The 22771-nt window shown below is 41.1% G+C and overlaps 2 protein-coding genes across 11 annotated transcripts; both read right to left on the bottom strand.

The window, feature by feature from the left end:
* Positions 1–17: 17 nt before the first annotated feature.
* On the bottom strand, positions 18–16562 carry meis1a (Meis homeobox 1 a). Of its 10 annotated transcripts, none has more exons than XM_051946272.1 (13): positions 14278–16562; positions 9315–9421; positions 8447–8585; positions 8102–8152; positions 7696–7746; positions 7431–7577; positions 7107–7218; positions 6133–6257; positions 4590–4666; positions 4202–4260; positions 3665–3739; positions 2797–2874; positions 18–2002 (listed from the first exon to the last, which is right to left on the bottom strand). In XM_051946272.1, exons 1-12 carry the CDS (start codon positions 14290–14292, stop codon positions 2828–2830), a joined length of 1005 nt encoding a protein of 334 aa, XP_051802232.1. In that variant the 5' UTR covers positions 14293–16562; the 3' UTR covers positions 18–2002; positions 2797–2827. The 10 variants fall into 10 exon arrangements, 5 of the variants coding, with proteins under 5 accessions (XP_051802232.1, XP_051802233.1, XP_051802231.1 ...); XM_051946273.1 differs by having other exon boundaries at positions 18–1937; XR_007941145.1 differs by having other exon boundaries at positions 18–1937; positions 2670–3739.
* Positions 16563–16698: 136 nt separating this feature from the next.
* LOC110965239 (ras-related protein ORAB-1) lies at positions 16699–21721 on the bottom strand. The gene is made up of 6 exons (XM_022214187.2): positions 21538–21721; positions 19688–19760; positions 19513–19608; positions 19339–19434; positions 18042–18173; positions 16699–17378 (listed from the first exon to the last, which is right to left on the bottom strand). The coding sequence occupies exons 1-6, from the start codon at positions 21549–21551 to the stop codon at positions 17181–17183; spliced, it is 609 nt and encodes a 202-aa protein (XP_022069879.1). The 5' UTR covers positions 21552–21721; the 3' UTR covers positions 16699–17180.
* Between the last annotated feature and the right edge of the window lie 1050 nt (positions 21722–22771).

Here is a 22771-nt window from a genome sequence, read left to right as displayed (position 1 = left end):
GAAACGACAAAATTAGATCCACCAGAAGAGGGAAATTTATTGAGATGGATGACATGCGTAGCAGCGTGCGGTAAGCATATCTTACAGCAGGCTGAATCCAAACGCCCTAACGGCCCGTTATCCCGGCAGCGCTGCCCGCTGTTCTCACATTGCTGCTTTCACATGTTTCCTGTTGCCATGACGACTACATGCATGTTAAAAGTGATCATTTTAACCTGAACCACAAGCTTTCCATGAACCTAACCTGCTGGTTTTTGTGCCTAAACCTGACGAAACAATAACAATAGTGCTGTTACAACTTAGGCTTTTAATGTAGGTAGTGTCTACAGATACGGACCCGTACCCGTAGCCTGTGGCCTACGGATACGGCACTTTACCTTACCATAAATATTAATTAGACGTACATAAATATTAATGAGCCGGTTTGGTAATCCGAGTGATGAAGGCGCTTCCGTGATTCGAGGTGAATCTGCGTGCCGAGCCTGTCATGTCAGTCATCTGCTGTTCTCTTTTCTATCATGCATAATGTCTTATAAATATCATTATCTGACTTTTTCACGGACAGCGATTTGGGGGTTGAAATCAGCACTACTATTAAAAATAGCAAAACTTTTTATTCACGTGACCCTGTTCTAATAAAGCACAAACAGCAAACAAAACAAATGGCGGAACTAACAGCCAGCAAACTACAAGTATTTTTTTACCTTCAAAAGTAGCGACAGACTATTACATATTAACAACCTAAACAAAACCCTGACGTATTTTCTACGTCTGTCAACACAGACCCTGTCACAGTCACTTTAATGTTAGCGGACTCTGTTGAATGGCTAAGTTACATCACCACAAACAAATCTCACAATATCACAGTAAATAGAGTTTGCGGGTTTTTTAATTCATGCCGAATTAAAGAGCTGCTCCTCACCATTCACGAGTGTTTGTTTCATATTCGACATCCTTAACTTTATCTTGTAAATTAGCGTCCGAAATTAAATGGGAACATTTGTAATGGAGTTCGTCTGCCGCTTCCACCACTGAACGCGGTAAACTAATTAATAGGAACTGGACTTCAAACACTTTAGACACGGCGTCTAAAAGCGTAAAAACTGCAATGTCTAAAGTGTGAGAGGAGACGGTGTATTTTTGGTTAAATTATACAATGTTCGCCGTCAAAGTCATTCATATAAACTGCCTGTAATGTGCAGCAAATAGTAGTTAACCGGCGCCAGCTCTTCAGTGACCTTAACGGTCCGTACCTGTAGTACCTTTAATGTATTTAAAGTTTAGTCATGGGACCGGCGTCTATTTTTTTTTTTTTTTTTTTTTTTTTGAGTAGCGGCCGACCACTTTGCACCATAGACTGTGTATATATCCAGTATATACTATAAATATATCTTTATATACAGTCTATTCTTTGCACATGGACGTGACAACAGCAGATGTTCTGACTGGCACAGATCTGACATCATATCCGGGCTGTAATGTCGGTAAATTCGGGTAAAATACAAACTTCACTTATCCTGTACGAATGCACTTAAAGAAACACAGACGTCCTGGGGTAACTTACAAACTACCAGAGGTCTCCAGGTAGGACTAATCCCGTGTGAATATTACAAAATACTACATTCACCTTCTAACATCAACTGGCCAGTAGAGGGCGCTGACGCTGCATCTTAAATAATGCTGTTTTTGCAGATTTGGCCACTAGAGGGCACTGAACAAAGAAACAGAACGAGCTGCAGCAGAAGAACTCTTTTTATCGGATCATAACTGGAGTTGATTTCCAATTTCAGTCTGAATGTCCTGTCAGGGCAAACACCGCTCAGATCAACAGAGACGCTCCGTTTCCCTCCAGATCTTCACCTGCTGAGCCAGCAGCAGCTCAGGTGAGTCCTCAGGTGGAGGGGCGGAGCCAAAGGTGGAGGCTCCACGGCAACCCGCTGAGAGACGAAGGAAACAAAGCAGACGTACGCCTGAAGTCCACATCAGAGACCTTCAAATGGAACTGAACAATCAGAAAACATGCAAAACAGATGGAGCATTAAAAAACTGTTCAAAATAACAGCAAGAATCTGTCAAATAATGTTTTTAGCTGAAGGTGGAAAAAGACAAGAAAATAACATAGAATCAACACAAGACACACAACTGCCATGAAGATGTACAATTACCCTGAAAGAAACAAAAAATCCCCCAAAAAACACACAAAATTACCAGAAAAAGACAGAAAGTCAACACAAAAAGATGCAAAATCATTACACAAGTACACAAAACCACCATGAAGATGCACAATCACCACAAAAGAATTACAAAATCACAATGAAAACACACAAAACCATCAATTAGAGATCCCCCCAAAACAGGCAAAATCACCAGCAACAGAAAAAAGTCACCAAAAAAAAGAGTCAAAACAAAACACACAAAATTACTAGAAAAAGACAGAAAGTCAACACAGAAAGATGAAAGGACACTAAGCCAACCTGAAGATGCACAATCACCACAAAAGAAACACAAAATCACAACAAAACACAAAAAACATGAAGGAAAGACGCTAAATCAATTCAAAAAGACCCCAAAACCATAGCAAGGAGAAAACATCAGCAAGAAACAACACAAAACCACCGATAAAATACACAAAAACAGGCAAAAACCACCAACAAGGACAAAAAAATCACCAGAAATGGTTTTCAGACGCTGGTTGTGCAGCCTGGAGGTGGACCTCAGCTGGACCATGAAGACCAGCAACATCCTGGAACCAGATCTCCAGGAAACCTGACCTCGTCACAATACAGCAGCACTCACCGTTTATTATGGGATGTCAGCAGAGTCGCTGCTACATGTACTGCCACTGTCCCTCTGTCCTGACTCCGCCCAGATCACCTGGACAGCAAACACACCTGGTGACCAGCTCATCAATCAATCAATCAATGAAAGACCTCATCTGTTCTGGATTGGTAAAGTTCTGCTCTCGTATCCATTTTCAGAGCACATTAGAGTCGAGCTAACCCCAACCCAACCCATCAATAAGAAGAGTTCTGATCATGATGGAGGTTAGATTACAGCTCAAACTATGTCACATCACATATAATGTTGAAGCTTAAAGTTGGTTCTAGAAAGAAATGAACAAAAAACTGTTTTGGTGTGTGATGGTTTGGCATCTTTTCTGACCAGGAGCCCCACAGTGGATGCATGGTCCTGACAGTGAAGCACGGAGGTGATAGGAGGCCGACACAAGAAAGACTGAACAACAAGACATCCCATAATACTGATGTTCAGAGTTGGTTATGGAGAAAATGAACAGAACTCAGATGTGTTTCTCCTCCTAAATGTCATGGTTCTATCTGCTGGACTGATGAAGTTCTGAGGCTCAGAAATTATAGAAAAAGTCCATTAAAAAGTGATAAATGTGGACCCACCTCTATGGACTTCAAGGACCTGGAATGTTCTAAGTGAGACTAAACTTAAAGACTGGAAGCAGGAAAGGAGAACGTTCCTTGGAGAAAGTTGTAGAGTAGACCTACCGACAGCTGGAGAAAGTTCTAGAGTAGACCTACCGACAGCTGTACAGTCGGTAGGTCTACTCTAGAACTTTCTCCAGGAGACATTCTCCTCTATCGACTTCAAGGACCTGGAACAGGAAATATTCCCAGTGAGGATATAAAGGGTTCACCTGTTGGTCTGATGTGTCCTTCCATGACGAAGCCTCCCATTGGCTGAGCTTCTTGGTATGCTCCCACCTGGTTCACTGTGGACCAGACGGATCTTTAACAACTTGTATAACTTGTGTTTCTGTTCTTCTGTAGTTGAGTTTCTGTTCTTGGATCTGCAGGGTTATGAATTAATGAATTAATTAAGGGAACTAATTAGTTATGGATAAGGAGACATTAATAAAAAGTTTTTGTCCTCGAGAGGAAGAATAGCTTCATCGCGTTTCATCTGGAGGTTTTCAGTCTTCTTCTAACCTGACAGTTGCATCTAGTCCAGGTTCAGGAGATGAATGGAGCTTTGAGTCTCAGCGAGGAGCTTCCTGCTGGGTTCAGTCCGCTTCTACAAATCTGGATCTGCTACTTTTATCATAACATCCCTAGAACTACATTTTATGTGGCTGTAAAGTTGGAACATGTCAGCAGGACGTCTGTGCACTGTAGATTTAACTGATGTCGTCATGCACTAAAGATGAATAAACCCCTCCAAATGAAAAGCCTGCCTGCTCTGTCAGACTGGTCCATCATGGGCTGGACAATCCTCCGCCTCGCGTTGATGAACCTGGAAGAGAAAACGGAGGAATGAGGCCTGCAGACAACTTCTATGTTTCACTGTTTCTTCTGAAGCTGTTACAAGTTGACCCTTCAGTTAGACTGCGAGTTAACCTGTAGTTAAGCTCTAGTTAAATCTCTAGTTAAACCTCTAGTTAACCTGTTGTTAACCCTCTATTTAACCCTCCAGTTAACAATTTAGTTTACCACTAATTAATCCCTAGTTAACCCTCTAGTTATCCTCTAATTAACTGTCTAGTTAACAGTCTAGTTAACTCTCTAGTTAACACTCTCGTTAAACTCCAGTTAATCCTCTAGTTGACCCTTTAGTTAACCCACCAGTTGTTGACCTGTAGGATGCTGAGGCTGGTGTCCTGAGCCAGCTGCTTCTTCTGCTCCTCTGATGGGTACGGGTGCTGCAGAGGGACACATCACACGTCGGTTTGTTGTTGTTGTTGTTGATGATGTTGTTGTTGTGAGTCTTTCAGCTGCTCCTACTCATCGCTAACATGAGGAGGCGGGGCTAAACTCACCACGGTAACGTGACTCATTAGAGAGGGTCTGTTAATGAGTTCAGGTTTGTTCCTGCAGTTCTTCAGTGAGTCTGAATTACTGCTGAATGTACACAAAAGAACACACACGTAGTACACCATGTAGTAAGAACATCCAGAACCAGAACATCAAGAACCAGAACATAAAGAACGAGAACATCCAAAACATAGATCCCAAAGGCTGAAAACAGTGGAGGGCTCAGAAGAAACGTTTGACACATTTTAAAATCCTGACCCTAGAGAATGTGTTTTAATTGTGAAAAATGACTTTATTTCAATGAGGACTTTAGTTTCACTCATTTTACTGCATTTTAAACCCCAGCAGCTGAAAAGTTACATTTTTAAACTCTTTAAGAAACGAAAGTTCTGAAGTGACAACAGCGTTTATGATGTGACTACATGACCCAGTAAGGATAACCAAAATGTGAAATAAAAAATGAACATTTCTCTGATTCATTTACCAAAAACTGAACAGAAGTAAAAGAACCCGGAGACAGAATCCACTGTAAGAACGTTTAAAGTCCATCACTGTGAAGCTGTGAAGCAGGAAAACATCCGTCTGAGAGCTGTGTGAATTATTTATTCTAGCCGACACGAAAGCTTCATTCAACAGAAAATCAATTATTGATACCATCAGATGTCTGAGATAAAAGCTAAACCATTCACAACAAGTCATTAAAATACACCAACGTCCTCCAGTTACAACATGATGGATGGATGGATGGATGGATGGATGGATGCATGGATGATAGATAGATAGATGGATGGATGGATGGATGGATGATAGATGGATGGATGGATGACAGACGGACGGATGACGGATGGATGGATGGATGGATGGATGATAGATGGATGGATGGATGGATGATAGATGTATGGATGGAGAGATGATGGATGGATAGATGGATGGATGAATGGATGGATGGATGGATGGATGGATGGATGATAGATGTATGGATGGACAGATGATGGATGGATAGATGGATGGATGAATGGATGGATGGACAGATGGATGGATGATAAATTGATGGATGGATGGATGGATGATAGGTGGATGGATGGACGGATGGATGACAAATTGATGGATGGATAGATGGATGATAGATGGATGGATAGACGGACGGATGATAGATGGATGGATGATAAATTGATGGATGGATAGATGAATGGATGGATGGATGGATGGATGGGATAGATGGATGGATGATGGATGGATGGATAGATGGATGATAGATGGATGGATGGAATCTGAGGATTCTTTCTGTTTCTAGTCTCTGATCCATTTTGGTGATTTTTTTAGAGTCAGGCTGCAGGAAGCCGGAGCGTCTTACCTTCAGGTGGTGGAACAGCCAGGCTCTCAGGACGTTGATGGCCACTTTGGGGAAGACGCCTCTTTTTTTACTGCTCAGTTTGTCTTTGCTGAGGTCGTCGTCGTCGCTGTGATCCAGACAGTGACCTAAAGGACACATAGGAAGTAACTCACCTGTTACCTGAACACACACTGCTCAGGGTTCTAGAAACATGAATTATTATCTGTCAGAAACCAACTGGACTTCTCTGGTAGGTTCTAGAACCTACGGCTACCATGACCTGATGACTGAGATTTCAGACTGAATCTGCTGGATCGTAAATATAAAAACAGAAATGTCCTCAATAAGTCCTCATTACAGAACAGGAAGTCCTTGTTGCTGAACAGGAAGTCGTCATTACTGAACAGGAAGTCCTCGTTACCGAACAGGAAGACAAAATTAGATTTATTTTACAGACATTTTGTGTTTCTTTTTACTTTTTCCGTTTTTGCTTTGTATTTTAGGCAAACACAACTTTTTGTCAGTTTAAACTAATTCTGAGTCATTTCGGGAAAGTCTTGGTCACGTTGGACACATTTCAGTGAATCTGAACGTTTCAGAAGTTTTTCTGCAGTTCAAAAGTTTTTTTCAACATGTTTCTTAAGTGTTTCTAACGTGTTTCTGACATGTCTCCAAAGTTTTTCAAATTTTTTCCAACACATTTCCAAAGAGTCCCCAAAGCTTTTCTGAAATGTTTCCAAAGTTTTTCCAAAATGTTTCCACAGTGCTTCCAACTTATTTCTGAAGTTTTTCCAACACGTTTCTGAAGTTTTTCTGACATATTTCCGACATGTTTCCAATGTGTGTCTTCCTGTAGTGAATTCTTTCCTTCACACGTCGACAGTTTGAGCTGCAGCTTCTCGTCAGGAAACTTCTAAATGACTTACAGTCTGTGGACACGCCTGAGTGGACAGACAGGTAAGTTTACCTGGAGACAGTGAGACGTTCAGCTTTACCTGGTTTGCTACTGTTGTTCCCACTGGAAGATGTTTGTCCTCCAGTGGACAGAACCGGCGTCCCGGCTGATCGGACTGACACCGAGTCCTCTGGGTCTCGACTCCACGACACCTGCAGAAGAAACTCATGAGAGCGGCAGCACCTGAATGCAGCAGAGATCAGAAACTAGCTCCATCTTGAAGGAACCAACTTTTAACGCCGTTTCATCAAACTGGTTCTAATGTCGATTTGATGAAAACAGCAGTTATTGTTTTCATACGTCTTCCTTGATAGTGGATCGTCACATTAGTGTCTGATTCTACATAATAAAAACTCAGCATCACCTGATCTCCGCTGGTCCCTGACGACCAAATGAAGTCCTCGCTGTCCGACTTGTTTCCGTCTCGGTCGTCAATAACCAGATCGATTGGCATTTTCCCCTTCAGACAGCTGATGTATCGATGACAGAAATTATCACAAAGTTCATGAACCTGGAAACAAAACAGAGTGGGAGCTACAGCAGCAACAGATAAAAGACACAAAGATCAAACAGAACATTAAAGGTCTAAGTCTGATCAGAGGAACTGAAGCAGGTAGAAGTTCTCTAACCTTCTCCAGCTCCAGCAGGTGGAATCGCAGCACCTGGATGGACCGAATCATCTGCAGACATGAAAACATTCCAGCATGAAGCAGCTTCTAGAGGAGTTCATTCAGCCTCAACATCATCTTAGAGAGGAAGTTCAGATTATTCACAGCAGAACTTCTCAACTTCTCAAACTTCAGTCTTCTCAAACCAGTCTTTCTGCATCAACGAGTAGTTTAAGTACATTATAATACTAATGCTTTTGTACTTGTACTTTGGTCCATAACAGAATGCAGGATTGGTCCTGGTCAAAGTATTTCTAACTGTAGTGTTTGTAAGTTTACTGCAGTGACGCATCAAAATACTTCCTCCAGCTCTGCAGGTTTCAATATTTATTCTGTTAACTGTGTTTAATCAGTTTGATTTCCTCACCAGGTCGTCCAGCTCCGGGTCGGACGGAGACAACGGCTCCTCTGATCGCATCTAAACACACAGAGTTCACTTAGAACCGTTTAATATCTGAAGGTTCTAACAGAAAAATACAGAGAAAAACACGTGAGGAGAACCGCTAGAGATTGCAACCAACAGGAAACTGCCCTTCTACAGCAACAACAGCTGATCAATAACTGATCAGTAACTCATCAGTAACTGATCAATAACTGATTAATAACTGACCAATAACTAATCAATAAATGATCAGTAACTGATCAATAACTGATGGACTAAATTACAGATGGATTCCAGTAAAACAGCTGATTTCTGGAACTTCCTGTTTACCTGTTCAGAGAAAGCACTGATGTCATCGCTGAAGGAGTCGGAGGAGCAGACGTCGCCTCCGTGCACGCTCTCCCTTGGCGTGCACGTCGCCAGTTCACACTTCTCAAACATGAGCGCGAGCAGAGGGAACAGGGGATGTCTGCAGGAGACAACGAACGTCATCAGAGAACAGCAGCTCTGTTCTGAAGAACCCGCGGAACCAGAACTGGATTTTATAAAGACGGACTCAGATAGCGTTCCAAACACCTTCACAGCAAACTGTAACCTTCAGGGAACTTTCAGTGAACCCCCAGGGACCCTTTAGAGTACGTTCAGGGAACTTTCAGGGAACCTTCAGAGAACATTCACGGAACTTTCAGGGACGACCTTAAAGAGACCTTCACGGAAGGGAACCACCGGGGAACCTCTGGGGAGCCTTCAGGAATCCTTCAGAGAATCTTCAGGGACCGTTCAGGGAACTTTCAATGAACTTTTAAAGAACCTTAGGAGAACATTCCCTCCATAAATAGTAGCCTTTAGGGAACCTTAAAGGAGCATTAAGGGAACATTACCTGACATAGGAACTCCAGCAGATGGTTTGTTGTTCCAAGATTTTATTGTTGTTTTTATGATCATTATTATTTGTAAATCTTTACATCATGTAGAATCTTTCATCAGCATGAACTGAAATGTTCAGAATGAAGAGGATTTAACAGATTGTTCCTTCACAACCAGAACTTTGATTTATTTCCTGCTTTGCTCTGAGTCATTAAAGTGACTTTTCTTTTTGATCCTGAACTCGTCTCATCCTCCAGGAACCTTCAGGGAACCTTAAAGGAACATTAAGGAGTCATTAAAGTGAGCTTTCGTGTGGTTTTGATTGTCTCACCCGTAAACAGCGTCTTTGACCCTCCTGATGGCGGCCATGCTGCTGCTCCTGTGGGAGGACTGGGAGGACTGGTGTGGAGGTTCTGCGTGGAGGAGCAGGTCTTCATACTGGAACAGAACACAGCGTACCCTCTGACCTCCACAGTCTTTAACCAGAAGCACCAACAGAAACCAGCCTGAGCCTCTTAAAACCAGTAAACCGACTGGAACCACCAAAAGCTGAGATCAGAAGTCCTTCAGAACAGGAACTGATTTTCTTCTCTCACACTTTATTACAACTTTTGCTCCTTTTGTTTAGATTTTACTGCTGACTGACATACAATGAAAATGTTTCTTACATTTGACTAACATTTAAAAATACATTTATAGAACATTTTGTGTTATTTGGTATACATGTGGATGTTTGTCATTGTTTCTGGTCTCATTTTTCAGAATTTAGAGACACTTGTTTCATATTTTTTGTCTATTAGACATTTTATTCTGATTTTTTAGATTGTTTTTGACTATCTTCAGTCAACTGAGAATTATTAGGGCATTTTGTCAAATGGGAATTACAAAGAAACAAAACGATCCTGAAGAGACACCAACCACAAAAATACACAAAACAACCACACAGAGACACAAAACAACCACAAAGAGACACAAAACAACCACACACAGACACAAAACAACCACAGAGACAAAAAACGACCACATACAGACACAAAACAAACACAAAAATACACAAAACAACCACACACAGACACAAAACAAACACAAAATACACAAACAACCACACACAGACACAAAACAACCACACACAGACACAAAACAAACACAAAAATACACAAAACAACCACACACAGACACAAAACAAACACAAAAATACACAAAACAACCACACACAGACACAAAACAATCACAAAGAGACACAAAACAACCACACACAGACACAAAACAAACACAAAAATACACAAAACAACCACACACAGACACAAAACAAACACAAAAATACACAAAACAACCACACACAGACACAAAACAACCACAAAGAGACACAAAACAACCACACAGAGACACAAAACAACCACACACAGACACAAAACAACCACACACAGACACAAAACAACCACACAGAGACACAAAACAACCACACAGAGACACAAAACAACCACACACAGACACAAAACAACCACAAAGAGACACAAAACAATCACAAAGAGACACAAAACAACCACAAAGAGACACAAAACAATCACAAAGAGACACAAAACAACCACACAGAGACACCAAACAACCACACAGAGACACAAAACAACCACATAGAGACACAAAACGACCACATAGAGACACAAAACAATCACAAAGAGACACAAAACAACCACACAGAGACACAAAACAACCACAAAAATACACAAAACAAACACAAAAATACACAAAACAACCACACACAGACACAAAACAACCACAAAAATACACAAAACAACCACACAGAGACACAAAACAACCACAAAAATACACAAAACAACCACACAGAGACACAAAACAACCACAAAAATACACAAAACGACCACAAAGAGACACAAAACGACCACAAAAATACACAAAACGACCACAAAGAGACACAAAACAATCACATAGAGACACAAAACAATCACACAGAGATACAAAACAACCACAAAGAGACACAAAACGACTACACAGAGACACAAAACGACCACAAAAATACACAAAACAACCACATAGAGACACAAAACGACCACAAAGAGACACAAAACAAACACATAGACACAAAACAACCACAAAGACACAAAACGACCACATAGAGACACAAAACAACCACAAAGAGACACAAAACGACCACAGAGAGACACAAAACAATCACAAAGAGACACAAAACAACCACACAGAGACACAAAACAACCACAAAATACACAAAACAATCACAAAAATACACAAAACAACCACACACAGACACAAAACAAACACAAAAATACACAAAACAACCACACAGAGACACAAAACGACTACACAGAGACACAAAACGACCACAAAAATACACAAAACAACCACACAGAGACACAAAACAACCACAAAGAGACACAAAACAACTACATATAGACACAAAACAACCACATAGAGACACAAAACAACCACATACAGACACAAAACAACCACATAGAGACACAAAACAACCACATACAGACACAAAACAACCACATAGAGACACAAAACGACCACAGAGAGACACAAAACAATCACAAAGAGACACAAAACAACCACACAGAGACACAAAACAACCACAAAAATACACAAAACAATCACAAAAATACACAAAACAACCACACACAGACACAAAACAAACACAAAAATACACAAAACAACCACACAGAGACACAAAACAACCACAAAAATACACAAAACGACCACAAAGAGACACAAAACAACCACATACAGACACAAAACAACCACATACAGACACAAAACAACCACATAGAGACACAAAACGACCACAGAGAGACACAAAACAATCACAAAGAGACACAAAACAACCACACAGAGACACAAAACAACCACAAAAATACACAAAACAATCACAAAAATACACAAAACAACCACACACAGACACAAAACAAACACAAAAATACACAAAACAACCACACAGAGACACAAAACGACTACACAGAGACACAAAACGACCACAAAAATACACAAAACAACCACACAGAGACACAAAACAACCACAAAGAGACACAAAACAACCACATACAGACACAAAACAACCACATAGAGACACAAAACAACCACATACAGACACAAAACAACCACATAGAGACACAAAACAACCACATACAGACACAAAACAACCACATAGAGACACAAAACGACCACAGAGAGACACAAAACAATCACAAAGAGACACAAAACAACCACACAGAGACACAAAACAACCACAAAAATACACAAAACAATCACAAAAATACACAAAACAACCACACACAGACACAAAACAAACACAAAAATACACAAAACAACCACAAAAATACACAAAACGACCACAAAGAGACACAAAACAACCACATACAGACACAAAACAACCACATACAGACACAAAACAACCACATAGAGACACAAAACGACCACAGAGAGACACAAAACAATCACAAAGAGACACAAAACAACCACACAGAGACACAAAACAACCACAAAAATACACAAAACAATCACAAAAATACACAAAACAACCACACACAGACACAAAACAAACACAAAATACACAAAACAACCACACAGAGACACAAAACAACCACAAAAATACACAAAACGACCACAAAGAGACACAAAACAATCACATAGAGACACAAAACAATCACACAGAGATACAAAACAACCACAAAGAGACACAAAACGACTACACAGAGACACAAAACGACCACAAAAATACACAAAACAACCACATAGAGACACAAAACGACCACAAAGAGACACAAAACAAACACATAGAGACACAAAACGACCACAAAGACACAAAACGACCACATAGACACAAAACAACCACAAAGAGACACAAAACAAACACATAGAGACACAAAACAACCACAAAGACACAAAACGACCACATAGAGACACAAAACAACCACAAAAATACACAAAACAACCACATAGAGACACAAAACAACCACATACAGACACAAAACAACCACAAAGAGACACAAAACAACCACATAGAGACACAAAACGACCACATAGAGACACAAAACGACCACAAAGAGACACAAAACGACCACATAGAGACACAAACAACCACAAAGAGACACAAAACAACCACATAGAGACACAAAACAACCACAAAGAGACACAAAACAACCACAAAGAGACACAAAACAACCACAAAGAGACACAAAACAACCACATAGAGACACAAAACAACCACAGAGACACAAACAGGAAAGCAGGAAGCTAAACTTTCGTTCCTGGCATTTTGTCCTCCTCCAGTTTGTTGTTTCTGATCCGTTAAAAACTCAAACATCAAACTGCTGCATATTATATTTGTTCTGATGTGAAAAACAAACATAAATCTAAAAACCTGACTTTTAGAACTCATCTGTTCTGGTCCTCGGTTCTCTGTGTGAGACTGAACTCCAGAAACAGAAGAAAAGAGATCCTAAAGTTTTTCACCTCCAGTTCTTCTGTTAAATTAAAACAGAAGTCCATCTCAACCAGAACCAAACCAAAAAACGTTTTTCCTCTAAACTATTTATTTATTACATCGGTGATTAAAACACATTAATATCAGATTTCTGATATTTATTAGGAATCATATCCCTGTTTGTTAAAACACACGTCTGTTGTTATTATTATTAATAATTATTAATAATAGCAATGTCAATAATATCATTTTTTTCTTGTATTTTCTGGTATTTTGTGATATTTTTATGGTAAATGGTCTGTATTTATATAGCGCCCTCACCATACCTACAAGGTACCCAAAGCTCTTTACATGATACGTCACATTCACACACTGATGGTGGAAGCTGCCATGCAAGGCGCTAACAATGACCCACCAGGAGCAGTTAGGGTTTCTGTGTCTTGCTCAGGGACACCTCCACATGAGCACGACGGGCCGAGGATCCAACCGGCAGCCCTCCGGTTGCAAGACGGCCACTCTTTTTCTGAAGCCAAACTGCAGATTTGAAGCCACCGTGAACAAAAAAAAACTTCATTTTCACATGAAAACTCCGTCAAGTTGAAGCGGAATAAAAGGATTTTATTTCACATTTTGGAGGGGAAAAAAAACTTTCAAACGAAGAAAATAAAAACAAACCAAAGAGCTGAAATCTGGAACATTTGAAGCTTTTAGAATCGATTTTCATCCGGGATTTAGTTTTTAGTAAAAACGTTCGATTAGAAGAAGAGAAAAGATTAAAGATTTCCTGTTCCAGTTTTAACAGAACCGGTCTGGTTCTGGTTCTGGGTTCTCTTACCGGCTGCTCCATCATGTCTCCCCCGTGCTCCAGCTGCCTCCTCCGGTGTAAAACTCATCCAGCTGTCCGGTACCGGAGCGACCTTCACCGAATCCCGAACAGTCCGGAAAACGTCCCGCCGAGCCGAGCCGAGTCCAGACTGTTCTTCCCCTAAAGGAGCAGAGAGAAGCCCGTCTCCAGAGCTGGAGGACAGTTACCTCAACAGATGATCACTAAAGTGCACAACTTCCGGTTTTAAAGGATGATTTCAGTCAATATATATTTAGAATTTATTTACACTTTTATTTTGATCCCAGTAAGTTAGTCTACAGAGCTGGACTTTCAGAACCGCATCAAGTATTCCACATAAAGTCCTACTTCATGTCCTAGCTAAGACTTCAGAGGTTTCTGACTCCATCATCAGGATTCAGCAGCATTCCATTTAAACGCCTTTACTCGGTGTGTCTAGCCGTGCTTTTATTCTGAAGGAGGTGCGCACCGATACACGGAAGTGAAATATTCTGAGTGGCGGGAAATTGTTGTTTGTCCTTTGAAGAAGTTTCTCATGAAGATGCAGCGGTTCCAGCTGTTCCATGAAGGATTAATGAACATCTAACATCTGGATTCATAAACATCATTTCCAAAAATCATTTTACAGCAAACAGCCGTGTTAGACAGGAGACACAACTAAAGGTTCTATTTATTAGGAACACAGAGTGTTAGTTTCTATAACCCAGGTGTTCTTTTAAACACTGATAATATGACTAACAGAGGTCCTAAGGGAACCTTCTCTGACTTAATGATCACTTTCAGAGTTCCTCTAAATCCTGCTCAGCTCCTTTGACTAGTGAAGTCAGTGACAGTCTGCATGTGGAGGAGAACCTCAGCGATGGTTCTCCAACTGGTCTAAGAGTTCTATGGAGCAGCTTCATCAGTCCACAAGCAAACCTTCATGTCGTCATGGCTTTGAAACAATAACATTCATCTGAGGTACCAAAGGAAGAAAAGCTCAACAATAAAAGCCTTCTACAGTCTGAACTTACCGTAGCTACCAGATGTTCTACTGACATGCTGCTGATAGTCTGTGGAACAGGAAGGGAACCCCTAACTTGCTAGTAAAAATTAATTCTACACGTTTTGTTTGGGGTTGTTGTACTCCTGTCTGGAAACACTCCAGGAGAAGAACTTCCACCACTTCTGGACCAAAGATCCATCTAGAAGCAGTTTAACGCTGGAGAGAAGAATCATGACTTCAAAATGAATCGTACGCTGCAACAACAAACATCTGAGAGGAAAGGTTCTTCTCTGTGTAAACGTTCCTTAAAACTAACCTCCTGGAATTCAGCTCCCTGGTTAGTGACTTTTAAAGAGTTTACTGGAACAAATCTAAACGTGTGATAACGAGAAGATTAACTATGAGGACAATGTAGCTTCACTGCTAAACCTTTTTCACAACAGACATTTGGACTGATCACAGGTGGAACAACTGATGAATGCGCTCCATAAAGGTTCTTCTGAACTCTGACAGAGAAGCAGTAGAACACCACCAGCAGCTCAAAGAGGAACCCAGCATCAAAACTCCTCTGGTTTAAACTGGGACCAGTTCAGAAACCTGCAAAACAAACGTTTTATTTGTCTAAACTGATAAAAGGGAGTCATGGTCGTCTTCCATCATGGAGATAAACGCTGCTACTTGGTTCAAACACCCGAGTCCTGGAGGAAGAAGTTAGCCCTCTCCATGCAAGGAGAACACAGAACATCCCCTGGAGAAAGTTCTAGAGTCGAGCAGTCGGTAGGTCTACTCTGGAACTTTCTAGACTGTAGTTGGTAGGTCTACTCTGGAACTTTGTCCAGGAGACGTTCTCCTCCATGGACTTCAAGGACCTGGAACTCTGGAAATATTCCCAGTATGAAGGTAGAACTCTGATCACTGATAAAGTTAGTGGAAATGAAGAACCAGATGTTGTGAGGAGGTTCTGATGGTCCTTTCATAGAATCTCTTAAATGCTAATAAATAAATCAGAAACAGACGAGGAAAACAAAGATTTATTTGAAGGTCGATTCTTCAGGTGGCTGCAGGTCCACGGGCCTTCTGAGGAGGACGGATGTTCTTCAGGAATCCATCGTTCTTCCTGTAAAACATCACTTCATCCTGGACTTCTAGAGCTTCAAATCTGGATATTTATGAAGATATCTATCAACTTCCAGCAGGTTCTTGTCTGAACATCTGAGGAACTACTGGAGATAAAAACCCGTAGAACCTGCTGGAACCTGTTGTTTATCTATGCTAATGCTTGTGGTAACCCCCAGATAGAAACCCTTTGGAGAGTTAAAAGATTTCTACAGTAATATTCAGATAATTGATATTTTACATTAATTTCCAGGTTATGACCGTGTTTCTTACAGGAACAGAGAAATAAAGACGAGCAGCAGAAGCAGCGGTTATCAAAGATCTCCTTCATCGTTTAATCAACATCGTGCCACAAAAATGTCACGTCTGCAGCCACAGATCACGCATGTGGAGATTTGATCACTCATTCTTCCATGTATGTATAAATATATACAGTTTATAGATGGGCTTCTTTCTGTGGGTTTGTGCTGTTGGCAGACAAAGACATGTCTCCCAATGCAGCACACGCTTAGAGCATGACCAAGACCAGCAGAGCACACGGAGCCGAGCACACGCGTGTGGAGGAATGTTTACTGAGGGGAACCGTGAGGTCTGCTGCCGCCAAGGCACTCAGGAGCACAACACGTAGAGTCCACGGGGAGTGAGGGAGGTCACGGCTGACACGTGTGTCGCCGGTGTTAGCGTGTGCTTGGTTTGAGGGGTGACCAATTGGAGGAGGGACGCCAGAACCGGCCGGCCCGGTGTGTTCTGCTGCTCTTACCGTCCTGCTGGGCTCGGTTCCGATTCCGGGGCCTCAGCAGCAGCCTCCGGACGAGGTGTTCACCGGCTTGCTCTGGATCTTCACGTTGGACTTCTCAGAGGCGCCGGCCGTGGCCCCGGGGCCCATCCTCTTCTTGATCTCAGCCGCCATGGTCATGAAGGCCTGCTCCACGTTGGTGGCGCTCTTAGCGCTCGTCTCCAGGAAGGGGATCCCCAGGTTATCTGCAAACTCCTGCAGAACATGGAGAACATGTCAAAGTTATCAGCTGACTCCTGGAGAAGAAATTTGCAGAATTTATCAGGCAGAAACTGTGAAAACAGAAGAACAGTCACCAGGTTTTCTACTTCCTGCTGGTCCCTGAACGTCTCAGTAAATAAAAACAAACCAAATTTGAGCTTTTCCGTCAGAATCAGTGCAGATTTTTCATTTTTGCAGTTTCAAAGCCTCCACAGATGTTTGCATTTCTACACTACAAAGTTCTGGTTCTAGAAATGTTCCCACAAAGTTCTGGTGATGTTTTGTTCAGAAAGTTTTCTGTTCCTGAAGGATAAAGTTCTCTAAAGACAACAGCAGAACGTTCTTCCTCTGATCCAGAAACACTGTGAGAACGTTCTTCCTCCACCAATCGCAACTAAAAGTGGTGTAGTTGACGACCTTCTTCGTTGTGAGGTCTCACTTGCTGACGTTCTCGCTGGTGAAGCTCCTAGATCTCCAGCACCTGGATGAGTGTAGCAGCATGTGGAGACTGATGACCTCCAACCAGGAGCTTTAGATGACCTAAACCAAGCAGCTGATGGGACGTCTGTTGATAGAAACTCTACTCTGACCCACTGAACGGTTCATTGGTGGTACTGAGTAGCGATGGACAGGGACCCACCCTGGAGGACCTCTTACCTTCGCCGTGGTGTAGTCCACCACCTTCTTCGTTGTGAGGTCACACTTGTTGCCGACCAGCAGCTTGTTGACGTTCTCGCTAGCGTAGCGGTCGATCTCCTGCAGCCACTGCTTGACGTTGTTGAAGGACTCCTGAAGACGACGAGACATTAAAGAAATGAGACGGATGGTTAGAAACACTGGAAGTCTCTCAGAAGCTTCTGGAATGTTTTCCAGCGTCTGTAACGTCTGTCAACACAGATCCGCCAATTCCTCCATTTAATGTTTTTAAAATATGAATCAAAGAAATGTTTTCTTCTCTCTGGTTTCCATCGTTCTAACAGAGGCTTCTTTGTCTCGTTTTTCTTGCTTTGTGTCTTTTTGGAACCATTTTGTGGTATTTTTGTTGTCTTGTGTCTGTTTTTTACATTTAAAACTCTTAAATAACTGAGCCAAAACAAGACTAATTACATTTTACACTCATTTTCAGTTGTTTCAGAGAATCTATTAGTCATTTTGGATGATTTTGTTCTGATTTCTTTTTGTAATTTTTGTCAACATTTTGATGTTTTAAGGAGGTTTTAAAGAACTTAAGGCATTTTTAAGTCACTTTAGATGGATTTTAAGTCGGTCTGGACACATTTTCGCCATTTTAGACAAGATTTAGTCATTTTAACCTCAGTTGGAGTTATTTTTGGTCTTCGTTTTTCTTCTTTTGTGTCTTTTTGTCATTTTAGTTCTTCCATCCATCTTTGGAACATTTTGTGGTGTCTTTGTTGCTTTGTCTCTGTTTTTTTTTTACATTTAAAACTAAACTTTTAAATAAACTAAGTAACCAAAACAAGACTAATTCCATTTTATAGTTATTTTGACTTGTTTCAGAGAATCTATAAGTCATTTTGGATCAGTTTTAGGTCATTTTTTTTACATTTTATGTCTCATTTTCTGTCCATTTTTTGCCACTCTGTCTCGTTTTTGGTTGCTTTCTGTTTTACTTTAGTCATTCAGTGTCTTTGGGTCATTTTAGGGAAACTTCACATCATTTAAGACTTTAAAAAAATGGACACATTGTTGACAATTTAAGTAAGATTTACGTAATTTTTGAGTCAATTTAGACAAAGTTTCGTCATTTTAGAACAGATTTTGTCATTTAAACGTGATTTCCTGTTGACTTATATAAATTCTGAGCCTCGTCTGTATGAATCCTGCTGCCAGAAAGCATCTCTGAGTTCTCTCTCCTTCTCTGTGACGTTCTGCAGGACTTCAGGCTGAGGCGGGCCTTCTAAAGTCCCACCTGTACCTGAGGACGGACGCTCACCTGGTCTGTGACGTCATAAACCACGATGATGCCGTGAGCTCCTCTGTAGTAGCTGGATGTGATGGTTCGGAAGCGCTCCTGGCCGGCCGTGTCCCACTGCAGAGGAAAAGCACAGCTGGTCAACAATCGGCCAATGAGCTGCTCCGCTCACCGTCCAATCAGACGCCTCCTTACTATCTGCAGCTTGATGGTCTTCCCGTCCAGCTCGATGGTCCTGATCTTGAAGTCCACGCCGATGGTGCTGATGTAGCTCTCTGTGTACGTGTCGTCCTGGGAGAGAGCACACAGGTGAGTCCCATACCTGCAGGCTAGCGGCCAATCAGAGCGCTGAATGTGGTGTGACACTTACTGCGAACCGGAGGAGGAGACAAGACTTTCCCACACCAGAATCCCCGATCAGGAGCAGTTTGAATAAGTAGTCACTGTGAGGACACAAACGGATCTGTAAAACCGACTGCAGGTTTCTCCATGAGTTCAGCTTCTGTTTATTGGCTCGTTGATCGATGACATCACAGACGAGGTCAGGAAAGACGGAGCCAGTCCGTATTCTGGTTTTTAAACTAAACTAACCTAATCTATACTAAACTAAGCTGAACATTATACTCACGTAACCTAAACTAATCTGAACTATGCTTACCTAAGTTAACCTAAACACTTAACCTAAATGAAAGATGTAAAGAAAACTAACCCTTAACTAAACACTAAACTCAACTCAGCTAAACCAGACTAACCTTGCTGGGCTACATTAGAAACAAGGTCAATAAAACTGTTATTGATTATCAAACCAATGATTTAAAGCAGTTTAAAGATAGAGGTTTAATAGTTTTAAGTTGGAAGTCAAGTTCTAAGTTCCAACGTAGAACACAGAGCAGATAACTTATTCATAAAACCAGCAGAACAAGAACAAGATCAATAAATCTCTGATCAGCTGTTGCTGTGCACTAAAATATTAAACCAATTAATCAATGAACACAAAAAGGTTAGAACGACTAGAGCCCTGATCACTGAACCATGAAACCTACAAGAACCAGGAAAAATCTGACCAATCCAAACACAAACAGGAATTAGTTTCCAGTGATTCCTGAAGATTCATTGATTATTTGATTGATTATTCTCCTGATGGTAAACTACTGTGAATCGTCTATAAAGCATGAAAACGTCTCTGCTGTTCTTCCTGTTTGGACGGTTAGCGATCAATAAACAGCCGTATGAGGGTCCAGAAAACTCAATAACTAATCAATTAATTTGGTTATTGATAATATTCCACGATCTGAATCCTGATGTCTAAACCAACCAGGTTACTGGAGGTTAATTAAGGTATCCTGAAACCTGTCGGATTCATTAGTAAAGTTCATCTTTAACTTTAATTAAACCATCAATAAGCAGATTGATCCACAACCAGACGTCTGGTGTGTTCCGTTTAAATATATAACTTTAAATTAAAAAGGTCATGAAGGAACTCAGCTGACTGGAACGTGTTAATGAACAGATGCAGAGATCCACTGGAACAGATGTTTACACCTGGAAAACACCTGGACGGGTTCTAAAGTAGAACATAGCACACGGAAAAAACACCTGGACCGGTTCTTAAGTAGAACACAGAACAGGCAAAAACACCTGGACCGGTTCTAAAGTAGAACACAGGACAGGTAAAAACACCTGGACCGGTTCTAAAGTAGAACACAGGACAGGTAAAAACACCTGGACCGGTTCCATGTAGAAAATAGAACCGGTAAGGCGGAGGAGAACGTCTCCCCTAACAGAACTGAGTCGTGGTTCAGCACCAGACCGTCCCAAACCTTCGGTTCGCTTCGTGTTCGCCCACAGAACCTCAGTCTGGGACCAGAACCGAGCCTCCGCGGCGCTACGCAGCTCTCCGGTTAGCCCGCTAGCTAACGGCGCTATCCCGTCTCACACCGAGCTAGCTGACGGTGAAACAGGCGTAAAGCGCAAATAGGTATCGAGTTAATCCACTCTACATGGGCCAGAAAATAAACATCGAGTTTGGTACCGAACAACAACGACCGAGAGATTCGACAGTTCCGGGTCTCGGCTCGCTAACCGGACAAAGCTGCCGTTCATTTTGTACACAGTCTACCGGTCCGCCCGGCTAGCTGCCGTTAGCTTAGCTTAGCTTCCTCCGGCGGAGCTGACAGCTCGACTGGACCTGTCAGCGTCCACATCCGAACGGACACTTACTATTCGGGATTCATCGTCGACTACGGGGTGGAAGCTGTCGTTAGTGTGACTGCGGCTGGAGGTCGATGCAGATGAATCTTCAAACTGGCCTCGTAGTGAAGAAAGGACGTTTTTTTTCTGGCTAAACTGTTCGTCGCAGCCAGAACAGCATAATCAAATCAAATATGGCCGTCTGACGACACACCCGGAAATACCAGGCGACAGGAATCATGGGTAGTGGAGTCTTGTGGGATCGGGCGTTTACAAATTTAAAAATTAAAATAAAATAAAAAAAAATACTACAACAAAAATGTTAGAATCTATTCTCATAAATGTTCAGAAAATATTTATAAAATGTCAGAAAAAAATTAAAAAATTCTCTTAAAATGAAAAATTTGGATTAAATGTCCTAAAATAAAGGTAAAAATATTAACAAAATGTTAGAAAATATCAATTAAATATATGGGAAAAAATGTGATAAATCAATCATCGAAATGTCTATTAAATGTTTTAAAACTAAACTAAACACTGAATTAAACTAAACTAAACCCTAAACCCCAAAGTCATTATTTTTAGTCATATTGGACCAATTATTTAGTTGTTGTAGACAAAATTTTAGTCATTTTGGGCCAATTTTTAGTCATTTTGGGCCAATTTTTAAAAATCATATACAAGTCTGACTGAAATGTCACAGAAATATCAATAAATTGACTGTAGAGGTTCTTTCCTCATCATTAAATTACTTTTTTTCCACCCTGCTGGTGACTGGCAGGTACACCTGGTCCACAGGTGTGGTTCATAGTGACGGAAGCTGAACTGACAGGTACCCTGTGGTGTTTTTAACCAGACTTTATGAGAGGAAACAGAACCGAACACAAGATGGAGCCACCGGATCAATGTTTCGGAACGTTTTCCTCACAGACCAGAAACTTCCTGATGGACAATCTGGAGTCAGCATTGAAGAGAAAAACCCAAATCAATGCATGTTTGACCTGAACCCTCAATGTTCATTTAATTTCCCTCAAATGTGACTCAATGAAGTTCAGTGGAAATATTACAGTTTTTAGCCTCTTTTCTTAAAAAAATAACATGTCCTGTTTTTAGTAAAATGTCTGAATGATAATAAATGTCATAAAAATATATTTTAGATATTAATAAAAATGTTCTGATCAAAAATGGTTAATTTTGTAATAAAATGTGAAGAAATTGCCCAAAAATGTCAGAAAAATAAGTGGAAGTTCTGAGTCTTTATTCT

Source organism: Acanthochromis polyacanthus, chromosome 3, assembly GCF_021347895.1.
Source record: "Acanthochromis polyacanthus isolate Apoly-LR-REF ecotype Palm Island chromosome 3, KAUST_Apoly_ChrSc, whole genome shotgun sequence".
In the NCBI taxonomy this organism is placed as follows: domain Eukaryota; kingdom Metazoa; phylum Chordata; class Actinopteri; family Pomacentridae; genus Acanthochromis; species Acanthochromis polyacanthus.
This window is presented reverse-complemented; position numbering and strand designations above follow the sequence as displayed.